The sequence below is a fragment of the Hippoglossus hippoglossus genome, chromosome 7 (assembly GCF_009819705.1).
Source record: "Hippoglossus hippoglossus isolate fHipHip1 chromosome 7, fHipHip1.pri, whole genome shotgun sequence".
Taxonomy (NCBI): domain Eukaryota; kingdom Metazoa; phylum Chordata; class Actinopteri; order Pleuronectiformes; family Pleuronectidae; genus Hippoglossus; species Hippoglossus hippoglossus.
Genome location: NC_047157.1, coordinates 5,426,923 through 5,441,114, shown reverse-complemented (window position 1 = coordinate 5,441,114; position 14,192 = coordinate 5,426,923). Strand labels below are relative to the sequence as shown.

Below are 14,192 nucleotides of genomic sequence, written 5' to 3'. Positions count from 1 at the left end.
ATATGTAATATATGTGTGCAAAAACATGTGATGTCTCATAAAGAGACACACGCAAGAAACATAAACACACGACACTGCTCTCACCGTACAGATCCTCAGCGCTGTCGATGAGGAAGTTGTTTTTTCTCCGCACGTTGATCATGGCTGGGTATTCCTCCAACAAGACAGAGTAGGCATACTGAAACAAACATACACATTAAGCACTACATGTGATGCACTATACGAGTTGATGTTATGCACAGCCACGTGTACAGCAGTTGCGATATGTGTCACATTATCAGCTCACGAGAGCTAATGAAACACACACATGCGAACCCACATAATCATCGTTGACTGATTTTTGTTAATAAAGCATGGCGCTGCTTCATTGGTGTAACGTTTGTCTGTGACCTGTGTTGTTGATGATTTGTCTTCATTGTGAATAACACCAGAGGGGTGGGGTTCACTCCATCAGGTTGAGACACACAATCAGATTAGCTATCGACAACAGTTTATGGATTTAGTCTTGTATTGCTGCAGCACAATGGTGACTCAGATTATACATAGACAACTCATGAAAGACGGTACGTTGCATTTCCAGACTGTACATACATAAAAGAAAGGAATCTGTGCAGTTTGCATGGGACAAAGAGACACAGTGGTGAGGACAAAGAAAGGAGGTCCATCTATAGACATTTAAATTATCCATTGCAATATTAAGAACAGTGATGTTGGACACATGTAAGACAGCACATGCAGGACAAACACATACTATCACTTAGAACAACAGCTAAAAGACACTAAGAGGTCACTGCTGTGAATTCATACATTTAACATCCTTGTCAAAATTTCAAGACTTGAAGGGTTGAGATAAATTATGACTTCACATTAATTTCCTGACCTGGTGCGGCTGGCAGGTGATAAAGAAGACTGATGACTGGGTAGCATGTGGCTCCACTGCAGCGTCCACCACCACCGACTGATTCTCAACGTCCAACACACACTCGTAGTACAAGTCCCCGTCCTGAGTGTAGACAACCACAGACAGACATGACAAACTTTGTCAGCAGGGATACAAAGTAAGTCTTCCAATGGTAGAGGCTGCAATTCATGCAAAAACATGAATTCACTTTTACAGCCAACAAAGAACAGTTTCTTAATTCTAACTTCAGATGAATACTCTGCACAAATACAAGTTTAACGTAGTATTTCTCTGCTGGATGGTAACATTACCTGAAAGAGGTTGAGATGTTGTCCCACCAGAGTGATTTTCCTCTCCACATTGACAGGGAGCAGGGAGGAGTCCTGAACTTTCTCCACACACGGACATTCCTGATGATACAGTGTCAACCATTATAGCGTGAAATATCAACACTCTTGTGTGCAGCCATACTTCATACACATGCGTCTGGGTTCATTTAATTCTAAATAGCCAATGTTTAATAACCATGGGCTTGTACTTGTGCTCGCTCCAAGCATCTTCAGAGAGTCACTCCTCCAAAACAAAAACAAAAATATGACAGTTAGTACTGTATCAGGTGTATGGCATTTTTGTCCCATCCACCAAAAATGTACATTTGCCTTATGGATAATGGGGTGGTAGTGTCATCCCTAAGTTTCATGTTGTATTGTTGCTCTTTTTATTTAGTATAGGATGTATGTATCTGAAGTGAAAGAGCAACAAAAAAGAAAAAGGGACTGGAAAGAAAAATAAATAAATAGGGAACTTAAGAAAAAAGCCAAACAGAGGCCGGTATCAACACAAAAACACACTGCAATATACACACATTAGACACACATGCAAATGTATGTGAAGAAGAGTTGTCTTCAAAGACAAAAGGGATAGCAGCTTAGCTGTCCCTGTAATGGGTGTTGTCTGTGCAACATTATTATTATTTGCCGCGAGCATTGATGGAGGTGAACAGAGATGATTTGGTGAGGGAGGCCGAGTCAATACGCTCCCTCAGATGAGTGCCTTGAATTTCCCACGTCCATCCTCACATCTGAAATTACATTGATTTTCTGCCCGTCTTTTCTTATTGACAGGCAAGCTAATAAAGATAACTGCATTCTGCCTTGTCAGCATTCGATTGTACATTCAGAGCAGATCAGAACTTCAATTCAAAATATAATATCCAGTAAAGTGTTTTAAAGGGATGGTAATTTTTTTAGGATATGCACTTTCACATTTTTGGTTGGAAGTTAGATGAGAAGATAGATACCACTCTCACTTCTGTTTAAGAGTTGCTGCAGGTTTCAACAAGTTAAATTTAAGAATTTTAAAGACAACAATGAATGAAATTTAAAAGCATGTAACAGATATGAAGGAATATCAGAGTCCCACAATTACTAAATCACAATTTAAGAAAAGGTGACGCCTAGTAGAGAGTAACCCTCAAGCTACTTGCAGAGACAGAAGGTATCAATGGTCTTACTCACAGCCAAGCAGAGTGTATTCAATTCAATTCTGTTTTCAATTTATAAGTTCCACGTTGGTCGTGTTTATACTTTTATTAGAGAAAACTAACCAGATTAAATGTAAACAATGTGAACCTTGGTTTGGACTTTCAGGTGTGAAAACGTCTTAAGCTAGGCTAAGCTGCCCGCCTCTTATAGTTTCATATTTAACAGACAAAGAGGAATATGGTGTTTAGGTTCTCATCTAACTTTCAGACAGAACAATGTGCATCTTTCCTACATTGTCTAACTCCAGATTCAAGCACCTCCACACCAGCTGCACACATGGTGTCTGCACTCACCAGAAAATAAGAATCAGTCGTAGAATCGGACTGGTAGTTTGTTTCAGAACCAGAGTCGAGGTCAACAACGGTTTTAGGTGATTGTGTATAGACGGCCGAGTGTTCGCTGCCACCCGCAACATAGGTTGTTGCAGGCTCCACCTCAGTGTCTCCCTCTGGCTTCTCCAACTCAGTCAACCACGCAGGTGAGTCAGTCTCTTTAGAGTCCTTACTGTCATCAACAGATAGGTCTATTAAAAGAGCCACTTCGCTGGACGTAGTTGAACTCGCGTCTGAGGAAGAGCCCACTGCTTCGCCAGACAGCTCTAAGAGTCTCAGCTCAGGGTCTACCTGGCCACTAGTAACGCTGGGTAATGCAGTTAAATCAGTGATATTTAAGTCGTTCTCTGAAAAGCCTCTTGTGGGGGCACCATCTCCCTCTGTCGCTCTCTCCACATCAGAAAGGGACCCGTCTATGGTCGTGACATCGGTGTGGACGGTGGTGACCTGTGTCCTGACAAAGGGGGAAGATGTGGCCAGGGTAAGGGGGTCTGTAGACTCAGCATTAGGGCTGGTGGGTGATGTCACCGTGGTGGTGGCAACTGAAGGGGCAGCTGCTGTGGTTGGGGGAGGTATCTCTGTGGGTGGTGGCTGTGTTATTGTGGTTGTTGCTGTTGTTGCTGTTGTTGCTGTTGTTGTGGGGGTGGCTGTTGTTGTAGCAGCCCGTGCAGTAGGGGGTAGAGGGGTCAGTTTTCTGGTGGGTGGTGGGATGGTGGGTGTTGGCGGTTTGAACTTGATGATGGAGAAGCACAAGTGAACATGCGGTGGAGAGGACAAGAAAAAAAAGGCAGGGGAGGAGAAAAAATTAGGATAAAACAGAAGGGTAATGCAAATACAATAAGGAGCAACTTAAAAGTGACATAAGGAAAGGTTCATGGTAGAAAAAAATAATAAAGAGGCAAAAATAAAACATAACACGACACAAAACAATGCAAACAAACAACACATGCAGTATGATAAACACTGGGTTTTATCCTAAATACACTGCACACAACCCTGAAATCCACTGTGCATACAGCACATCTAAATACAGTCAAAGACGTGAACTCACATTTTGGTTGTAGATGGTGACTCCGTGGCTGCAGGTGCGTTTGTGTGTGCAGATGTGCTGGTGGATGCACCAGTTACACCCCCAGTGACTGCTAACGCACCCTTGGCATCTGGAAGTGCACGCAGCAGGAGTGCAGGTAGAAGAAGGAAACAAAAAATAATAAAAATAAAAAATACAATCTTTAGAACATTTCATACTATGTTCAAACATACTTAAGATTATCTGAATAAAATATTCTGTGTCTTTCACTTGCACTACCAGGTCTTTTACTTGTTAAACTGTAATTTCTACTTGATATTCACAAACTCTGCCCTGTAGCAGAAATGAACAACTTCACGTACACTACTATCTTTAAATTTAAAACTATACAACACCTATTTGGTGATCCTGAATATGTCAAAATAACAATTTATAGATTTATTTTTTAATTCAATAAAACCAGTCTCATTCATGAATATAACATGTAATGTGGTGGGTGCATTTCTTTGGAAGAATAGGAACTCAGATTTTTAACCGATTTGCAGACCTGCTTTACCCGTAATATGTTTTGCTAGAGTTGTGCTACATCCATACATGTTTTTGTTTGAAAACACAGTTTATCTCTGTCCACACCAGTGATTTTGGCTCTGTATCAGGTTTAATCCTGTCCATAATAACACACCTGAAAATCACATGACCACTCACATGACCACTCACGTACACTGGACATGTGCAGAGAAGCATTTGGTTGTTAGTTACAGGTTTGTGGCAGATTGCTCATATAACAGCACATCTCCCACACATGTACACAGTTGTATGATTGTAAAATACAGAGTTTAGCTGTACAACAGCTGTTAGCAAAGACAACAGGATCAGAAAGGCTTGGAATTGATTATCCATGTTGCATTTTACACTGGTAGCCGAGGCTAATGCCTGTTGTTATCGTAAAGGGGGTCAGGTGATAGGAGCCTGACGAATCAGCGAAAGCTACGTTGTGTCTGAAAAGACCAGAATGTGGTTGTGAGGGTCTACGTCATAGTTTCCAAACATCTACGTTTCTGCCTTTTCATTCGAAAACGCTGCCCCAAAGTTTTCAAACTAAAACGGGTCCAGCAGCATTCCCAAACATCAACGTTCTCTGCTCTCAAATTCTGGAGGCGTGTGGACAACAGGCGTATCCGTATTCAAACGAAAATGTGGCAGTGTGGATGTAGCCTAGACTTGATAGTACGTGTACTCACGGCCTGCGTCCCGAGAGCTCCTGAACCAAGCTGCAGTTGTAGAAGGTAAATTCTGTCTCTGCCACCGTCACATTGATGAAACGTAGTGACAGGGTCACCATCACAAATTCTGCAGTGAAACAAATCAGTGGTCTCCATATGACAACCTCAGAAACCCTCAAATATCAAACATGTTTTGTATATAAATGTCCAAGTAAAGTTGACTGATTGGGCACGGTGAAGATGTTCTTACCATCTCCGTAGCCAATGGGGGGGAGGCTGCTGGCATCGGGGGTGGAGCATGTGACACCAGTGTTAGTGAGCGAAGCTTGACTTTCTGTGTCCTGGAAGAAGCAAGAGTAGAACTCTCCCTCTCCTAGACTGGGGAGACCCGTGACTGACACTGTAATCTGTGGGAGGGGGACAGAACGGGAAACAGGCAGGACAAATAATGAAATGATGAAAAAAACCACAACAGTGACAGAGATCAAAGCAAATTCAATATTTTTATAGAAGTACAACTGGAATGGTTAAGACAGTGAATTAGTCCCATCTGTTCCCTTGCATTACATCAGTTTTCTCCCCGCGGCTGATGTTGTAGAGGCTGAGGTGCTGAATACTGAGGCACTGCTGCGTCTGGTTGAAACTCCACAACCACTGGCCCTGCTGGGACCCTCGCTGACACTCCCACTGCTGGCCACACCTGAAATACCAAAGAGACAAGGCCAGAGTGTTTGTGCATGAGAGAAGACGTCTTCACCCAGGACCCATATGGGTTTGGATCCGCATTTTATGCAGTCAGTCAGGCCCCAGGTCTGTGTGTGTGTGTGTGTGCGTGCGTAAGCTAATAGTACAAGGGTTGTCTTTGTCGTCCGTCACCATGACGATAATTGACTTTTAATCTGATATCACGAGTGGATTTAGTTAGCCATGCCATATTTCAATCCGCAAGAGAGGAAAAACATAAAACCTGAATGTATGAGTATAAGGGGAGAAAGCTGCCGATCTCCCGGCGGTGTTTCTCGGTCCGTCACAGGCCCAATCCCAGTTTTAAAATGATAGACAAGTCCTGGGTCAGGTTCGGGTAGAACATTCCCGTGTCTTTTCGGTTTCGGGCAAATATTTCGACCTGTGAAGGACCTCATTTGCAGTCGCTCCCCCATTACTCTTCAACAACATATGCACACTGACGCACCTTCCCTCCAGGACACACCAGCCACAGTAGGGGTCATTAGCCGATAGACAGGACTGACAGTCCAGGTGATCTCCACATTCTGCCACCGGGCGCTTCTCTACCTGAAAACAACAGATCAGTGACTGGGTCAGTATTCAGAAGCATATTTCCATCTCCATTACCAGTTGTCATCTGCTTAGTTTCACCTTCTCTTGTCTCCACTGTGTTATAGGCTACTGAATCTAATAATGCAATCATTCAATTAACTTGTTTAAAACAAATAATTCATGAAATTTCTGCTGAAATAATCATTTACATTTTTTTATTTTTCAAAGTCACTGGCTAAATCTGTCAACATTTTCGATTCAAAGAAATCCGAGTCCCTCATTGAGTCCCTTAGAAAGGAAGGACTCCAGAACACCATGGATTTCTTTGTTTGCCAACCTCATAGTGTTATAGATTTACACACTAACTGAGTGAGCTGAATGACTATTGCTTCATTATTAAATCCTTTGTTTTGAGACAACTCTCTATAGTGCATGTGTTGTGCTACATTTTCTGTATTGTTTGCAAGAGGGTTCCAATCCGGGTTCGGCTGGGGTATTTCTGTGTGGAGTTTGCATGTTTACCCTGTGTTTGCCTGAGGTACTCCAGCTTCCTCCCACAGTCCAAAGACATGCAAATTGGGGTTAGGTTGATTGGAGACTCTAAATGGACTGTAGATGTGAATGTGAGTGTGAATGGTTGTTGGTTTCTGTATGTTTGGCCCTATGATAGGCTGGCGACCTCTCCAGGTTGTACCCCACCTCTCGCCCAATGTCAGCTGGGATTGGCTCCAGGTCCCCCACATAACCATCAAAAGGATAAGTGACATAGAACATTCATGGCTACATGAATGTTTGGAAAAATATGTAAATAATGACATAACAGTGTCAAATCATCAATGATGAAGTACAACTACTTACATGATAATCAATGGACTAACTTAGCTTGAAACTGTGTATAGGAAGTAATTTTATACTAAAGATAACTCTCCCAACCTAATGCCAAGTAGGTGGTAGTTTGATTTGAACCTGGACCCTATGTTTATTGGGGAAGGCATGTTTAATGTTGCCAAACTCCGAATAACAATTTGAGGCTTTAACAACAAAGCCTCAAACAACAAAACTTTAAGAGGACACTTTGTGGACTGTTGCAGTTGCCCCACAAGATATAATTGTAGCCACGCTGTGTCAGGGCTGACTGTGGAAGCGATCACCTGGAACAATTCCAAAAGGTTTTGTTAGTTCCATTCACATTCACATACAACCCACATATATAAAGATGGGGCCCAGGGGGAAATATACCAGAATGCCCCCTTTAACAATGTATTGTTTTTTTTCTGAATCAAGAGACAAAACCTCAGCTCACATATAACATACTGCCAGTAGCTTGATGACAGTTTTTGTAATCATATTTTTTTTACATGCAAATATCAATGGAACTCTATCCTGCAGGTCTACATTTGGATTCAAGTGTGAAGCAGTCAAGCAGTAACACAAGTCATTCAATGTAAAGATGAACACTTTCCCAAACTCATTCATCAGCATCTATAGCTACACACACAGAGACACTCTGTAGGGAGTGTGCCAGCACAATAGAGGCCACTTTCCCTAATCAATACCATTGTTATGTCTGTCACAGCACAGTGGGGTTAGCGACCTTTGACCTCTGACGCCAGCTGGCCTCTCTGTTTTCTTTCATACTCTTTAGCCTCTTTTTCAGCGAGAGCCACACAGCTTGAGGAAGTGTCAGAGCCAAACGCTGAATGACAAACCATGTTCAGTCTCATGTATGGAGACATCTGGGTGAGTGGATGAATGGACTAGAAGGTTGTGACTGTGTATACATCTGTTGAGTAGTTCAAAACATATGAAACCTGTGAATGCTTACTTACGAACATAAACTGCTGGGTTTCCCATGTTTATTTTTACGGATGATGATATTTACAACCTGTCTAAAAGTGTTTAATTGCATGCTTTGTAGACTTACATTGGTTTTGGTCATGATGTAGATGTGTGCTCCATTCTGATCCAACAGCAGGTCACTGTTAATGGGTGAGTTGGGATGAATGGTGGAGTTGGCATACACCTCCACCCTGCCATCTCGACCAAGATACACCTGGAGAGGCAAAAGAAGACAATTCAGAAAATGTGGTGTAATGAGTATAAATATATCAAAAGGATTTATACTGTATCTACAAACAGGCATTTTTAGACAAAAGTGTTCCTGACACTGCAGCGCTAAAATGAAGGGGCTGACAAAAAGGAAAACGAGGCAGGGGGAATATCTTCATCAGCTTACAGCTCCGAAGCAAATCAAATCACACTTGTGCAGGATCGCAGCAGAAGTGGCCATGAATGTGATTACCACACAGTCAAATCTAATATGAAGCACAGGAAGACACCTCTGGCCTAAGTGATTCCCAGGCCTTCAAACTCTCATGTTACCTCATGCTAATGAGATTAGCAGAGGTTTCCGTGCCTCTTTCCATGAAGCCCTCACTTGATCACTGTGAGCAGAATGGAGAGTCAGGGTCCCATTAAGAGGAGGCACTCACCACTTAATTCTTGGTGACTGAAAAACCATTATGCAGCTTGTTGATTTGCATGTGGTATTAAATATTTTAGAATATGATGATGTAGTAAAGGATGTTTGCTTTTTTTTTTAAGTCAACACATCTTTAACAACATACACATGAACACTGACTGTTAATCTGTGGAGGAGGTGTAACATCATGAAGCGATTTCTACGTAAGAGGTGGAGGACATCCTCAGCAATCGTTTTCCTGTGTGAATGTCAGTGGCATGTAGTAAAATGTACAGCCTCACCCTCCCCAGACAGTTATCACTGGATTGCTTTCATACTCAACCAAGTCAAGAAGCATCTTTACCTCTATCAAGGAGGTTATGTTTTTGTCTGCGCGTTTGTTTGTTAGTTAGTTAGTGGGATTATGCAAAATCTGATATCCAATAACATATTCTTTACATTGCAAGTATTTTTTAACATTTCAATTGATTTCTCAGAGAATTATTGATTAATCTGTATTGAAAAACATTGAGTGTGTGCAATTTGGTACAGATCCAATCCAAGTGAATTTAAATGTGGTTTCATCAGGGGCCTGTTGGGCCTTGGCAGAGGTGAACTCTACTGAGTGCCAATCTAGTTTGTGTATTTATTTGTTGATCAGCAAAATTACGCAAAAGGTCATGGAGAAAAAAGTCTGTATCAGGGGGCAGATCCCTAAAGATTTTCACTTTTTCACTTTCAAGTGTGTGCAATTTGGTGCAGCTTGATTGAACTTAAGGGGACTGTTGGCCCTTGGTGGAGGTATGTGCTCATGGCTGATTCTATGATTGTTCTAGTTGTTCTATGATTTCTAAGAAGATTTATAGATGTTTATCCCTACGGTACATCTGAGACAATAATATCCAGTGTAACTGAAACTAAATACGTGTTGAGATTTGACCGAGTTATGACTCAGTTTTTGGCTATCGTCTCTGAGGACTCTGGTCATGTGCAGAGGGAGCACAGGCAGAATTATATGACTCTGGCATCAGTCTTCTTATCAAACTGTCAGCGAGAATATTTCGAAAAATGTTGAACTTCTCCTTTAACTCCAACACTTCCTTTGATGGGCTGAAACTGAGATTAAATTGGCTCTAATTTTGTCCCCCAGAGAGACACACACACACACACACACACACACACACACACACACACACACACACACACACGCGCACACACACACACACACACACACACACACACACACACACACACACACACACACACACACACACACACACACACACACACACACACACACACACACTGGTGTATTTGGATGCTGTGGAATTTGACCTGCTGTGATACGATAATCCTGTTACAATAGCTTACTTCAGATGGCTACACTACATGGGGTGCTGCTTTGATCTGCTCCCTAAAAATATTGTGTCTGGCTCCATGTCGCACACTCGCTCTCTCGTTCATGCTCTGTCACACACAAAAACACACACACACACACACGCACGTCTGTCTTTAGTTGTGAGGACACTCATTGACATAATGCATTCCCTAGCCGCTTACACTAACCTTAACAATCCCAACTTAATGCTTAACCCTAACTCTAAACCTAACCATAAAACCAAGTCTTAACCCTCAAACAGCCCATTGAATTTGTGAGGACCAGCCAAAATGTCCTCACAAAGTCAAAATTTCCTCACAATGATGGTACTGAAACAAAATAGGCCCTGATAACTATAGATAGACATGCGCTCGCACACACACACAACAGCTCATAGCAGAGTTATGTCCCCAAACCTCGTATCTCTACATGTAACTATCAGGTCTATGCAGAAGGTGGTGATATACAGCTATTTTTGGTAAAGGTGAGACCAAAACCACAAATCCATTTTGGGCCACATATTCCACCAGTCCTGCAAAGAAACGTACTCCAGTAGCACAAAAATGCATCAAGTCTCCAACAATCACACGCTGAAGCCCAGAGAACAAAAAGCAAATGCATTAAGCATGGGATCATGTCGGTATGCCGGTATGTGTATGTTGGAACACTGTGAATGTCAGAACGACTGGAATCTTCCAGGCTGTAGTCACATAGCGATGCATAAATACTTGGACAAGCAGCATAGACTTGGACAGAAAAATGCCTGAAATTGATGGTAAATGTTTTATGTGGTGTCAGGTGTGTTAGCTTTTCTGAGGAATGATTCATGGATATCCTTAAAAGGAGCAGAAGATAACAGCCTCAAGGGCAAGGCAATCCGGATCACAACATTCAGTAAGCCCCACCACTTGTGCGGTTGCAGTGAATCAGAAATGTGGAAACTACCTTAATAAGAAATTGTCTAAGGGTCTAAATATTCCCACGATACACAGATCTTTTTTATCCCCGTGATGCACTGTTTCTCCTAGGGCGGGCTCCCTGCCTGCCACCTAGTGCATGCTGTGGCAGGATAAAGGCCCAAAGGAAACTGGCACAAAAATAAAAATATGTATAACAGCGAATGGGATGAGCTACCTTGTGTAGAGTCCCTTTGGCGTCTCCTAGGAAGGCGATGCTGTGTCCGTCTCTGACACTGACGGCCACAGCAGTGAGACGGACGGATGAGGTGCGCCACGCGGTTTTAGCTTCCAGAGGTACCCGGCTCGCCATTGGACTCGGGGTGTGGTCAGAGCCACAGGGATACGCCTTTAGGGTATTCTACAAAAATCAGACCACAACAGAAAGCTTTGTTAAGTGGTTTGTATTCTATTGCCCCAGAGCCTTAGAATCCTCTTAATTCATCGTATTGCACAACAGGTTAAAACACACTCATTCAGAGGACTCGCTCTTTGGGTTGGGCCAAGCAAGCACTTAAAATCCTGCTTTAGCTCTGGCTGCAGATAATTGGCCTGATGGAGGATGTAGAACGAGATCTATTTTTTTTTGTGTTTATTTTTGTACTTTGTTTATTTTAAAAAATAAGATCGCTGGGGGACTGTTACAGATTACATCTTTCCTGTCTTCTTTTTCTTAACTTGTCTCCGTTTTCTCCCTGTTACTGTCTGTGCAACATTCTCTCTATTCCCATGTTTCCATTCCCCCCTTCCTTTCTCTCACTCTCTGTCCTCTTATGTCAGTGGGTTTCAAAAGAACTCCAATCCTTCCTTGTCAGAGCTCATTAAGCAGCAGCCCAGCTGATTCAGGGTTAGTTTGCTTTATTGATCCCTAACGATCCCATTAAATGGTTCTGAGGGCTGGCAGGACCAGAGCGGATGCAGGGCAGCGGGGTGGGGGGAAGAGGGGGGTGGCGGCACTGGAGGGCTGCAGCTGGGCAAAACTACTCCTGGGGCATTTGTAAGCACTGGGGTTTTTCAACAACTCATTACAAGACTTCCAACCATCCATATAGCCATGATTTATTCCTGCTTCTCAACCTAATCTGACTGTGAAGCAATTGCTTGTTATTTGGTTTTATGTTCTCTCTGTTTTGTCTTTTTTTAGAACACTGAAACCAAGTAAGTCAATATACTCAAGGTAGGAAATAATTCATAAGCCCAGGCAATTATCCATACTGTAACAAACACAGAGAGGAAATCCTGTAGCAGGCATTTCTGCTGATGTTACCAGAGAGAAAGAGTAATTTCAGAAGAGCAGGTTATTGACAGAATCCTTGTTTTAAAAACCCAGAAATATTTGCTTTCCTTCCATTAGAGAAAATGTCAGCGTCGCCATCAGGACGAACCCCTTACTCTCCTGTACGCTTACCAGGGGCAGGTTGGCACAGCTGGACTTGACCTCGTACTCTATGTAGGCCACCTTTTCTTTTCCCTCCACCAGCCCATCCTGGGTGTAGCAGAGGTCGCGGGTGGAGTCAATGTGTCTGTCAAGCTCATCCAGAGGGTAAACGCACAGGGCCGAGGCATCCAAGGGACTGTTGTTTATGGAGCTGATGTGGGTGGAGAAGACTCCCAGCAGATCCTCGCCTTGCTGGCCTGCACCTTGTCCCACCTGTTGCAACAAAAGCATGGGAACATCTTGGGAAAGTTACACAGAGAGTATAGGTGGAACATTTGATGGAAACCCATTTCTGAAAACAAGACTTGAAAATCATGCTCTCTGACAACAAAGAAAGTAATTCAACTACTGGCTATTTTGCATTGTTGCTCTGTGGACGATAAGTATATATATATATAACACGTAGAAGTACCTGGGCTGCCTGGAGCAGGTTGTATGTCCTCGAGGGAGAGGTTGGGGATCGGCAGACAAGAGGAACTTCCACATATGAGTAGTAGGAGGTGTCATCCTGGCACACTCGGGCGGCGTAGGTGCGGTACTCCCTTGATGCAGACTTGATGTCTCGGCGGTAAAACAAGAAGTACACATATGTGCGGCGTGTGAATGCCGTCACAAAATGGTGGTCATATTCCGACAGGCGCCCGGCTACAGCCAGTTTAGCTGTCTCCTCGTAGGAAAAGATGGGCACTGATGACAGGTGGCGGGTGGAGATGGGTGGGTGGCTGGCGGTGTAGCCCCTACCCACATACATTACTGTCCTTTCCCCGCCACGGAAACCCACCACCAGCCCAACAGTTGACACTGATGGATCATTGGCCGCAACATACTGAGTATCCACAGGCCTCTCAGTGGAAAAGAGAACCTTTTTTATTGATGACAGCTTGCGTTTCTGGCAGGTGCCCTGGTGGACGCTGCCGCAAGTGATCAGCTCCAACGCCTTTGGGTCCACCAACAGTAGTTTGTTGTGATTACTGGTTCTCCTGGCCTGAGGACAGTTGAACTCAGTGACTGGGGGAAGACAGTCTTTGCTGTCACTGACGGGGCCAGTCATCTCCTCTTGTTCCAGCCGGAGTCCGTCTAATCCGTCCAGCTGAAAGAGGTGGTCCCTGGCCCCCACGTACACCGTCCCCACAGAGGGGTCTGGGTGGAGGACCAGGTGCTGGAATTCGGTGTCATTGCGGGAAAAACAGGGGTAGGAGCGACCATGGGCGGAAACAAAGACGATGGGGATGAGGAGCAAGAGCAGGGTGGAGTTCAAAGCCTTCCCATGTAGCATGGCAAATATTCTGAAGGGAAAAACAGAGCAGGGTTACAGCGCTGCACGAACAGATGTCTGAGGTTAAACATCAACATTTAATGAGGCTAAAGCGGCTTCCATGTAGCTGAGTAAAGTACAAGTTTAAGAGTTTTAGAAAGCTTAGGTTTAAGGCTGAGAAAATGATAAGATGTGGTGAGCTAGCAGGAAAATGCTCTTATTACACACAGAAACACACACACACACACACACACACACACACACACACACACACACACACACACACACACACACACACACACACACACACGGTTGATATTCAATTCAACCTCGACAGAAATTGTTAAAGAAAAACTGTTCATATTTAGTTTATCTTCTGTGAAAAATACTAACAAG

At 43.4% G+C, this 14,192-nt stretch overlaps 1 protein-coding gene across 3 annotated transcripts in view; it reads right to left on the bottom strand.

The window, feature by feature from the left end:
• Nucleotides 1–14,192, bottom strand: part of LOC117764911 (plexin-B1-like) — a 69,051-nt gene that overhangs the window by 22,687 nt on the left and 32,172 nt on the right. For 2 of the 3 annotated variants that reach the window (XM_034591067.1, XM_034591066.1), the window contains 13 exons: nucleotides 12,954–13,827; nucleotides 12,512–12,754; nucleotides 11,282–11,464; nucleotides 8,233–8,361; nucleotides 6,223–6,323; nucleotides 5,598–5,730; nucleotides 5,281–5,437; nucleotides 5,049–5,157; nucleotides 3,829–3,937; nucleotides 2,739–3,509; nucleotides 1,213–1,311; nucleotides 881–1,003; nucleotides 85–178 (listed from right to left, as the gene is read on the bottom strand). In XM_034591067.1, the coding sequence (XP_034446958.1) occupies nucleotides 85–178; nucleotides 881–1,003; nucleotides 1,213–1,311; nucleotides 2,739–3,509; nucleotides 3,829–3,937; nucleotides 5,049–5,157; nucleotides 5,281–5,437; nucleotides 5,598–5,730; nucleotides 6,223–6,323; nucleotides 8,233–8,361; nucleotides 11,282–11,464; nucleotides 12,512–12,754; nucleotides 12,954–13,817 (3,115 nt within the window). In that variant the 5' untranslated portion in view covers nucleotides 13,818–13,827. The remainder of the gene's footprint in view (nucleotides 1–84; nucleotides 179–880; nucleotides 1,004–1,212; nucleotides 1,312–2,738; nucleotides 3,510–3,828; nucleotides 3,938–5,048; nucleotides 5,158–5,280; nucleotides 5,438–5,597; nucleotides 5,731–6,222; nucleotides 6,324–8,232; nucleotides 8,362–11,281; nucleotides 11,465–12,511; nucleotides 12,755–12,953; nucleotides 13,828–14,192) is intronic. The other variant, XM_034591068.1, reaches the window with a different exon arrangement.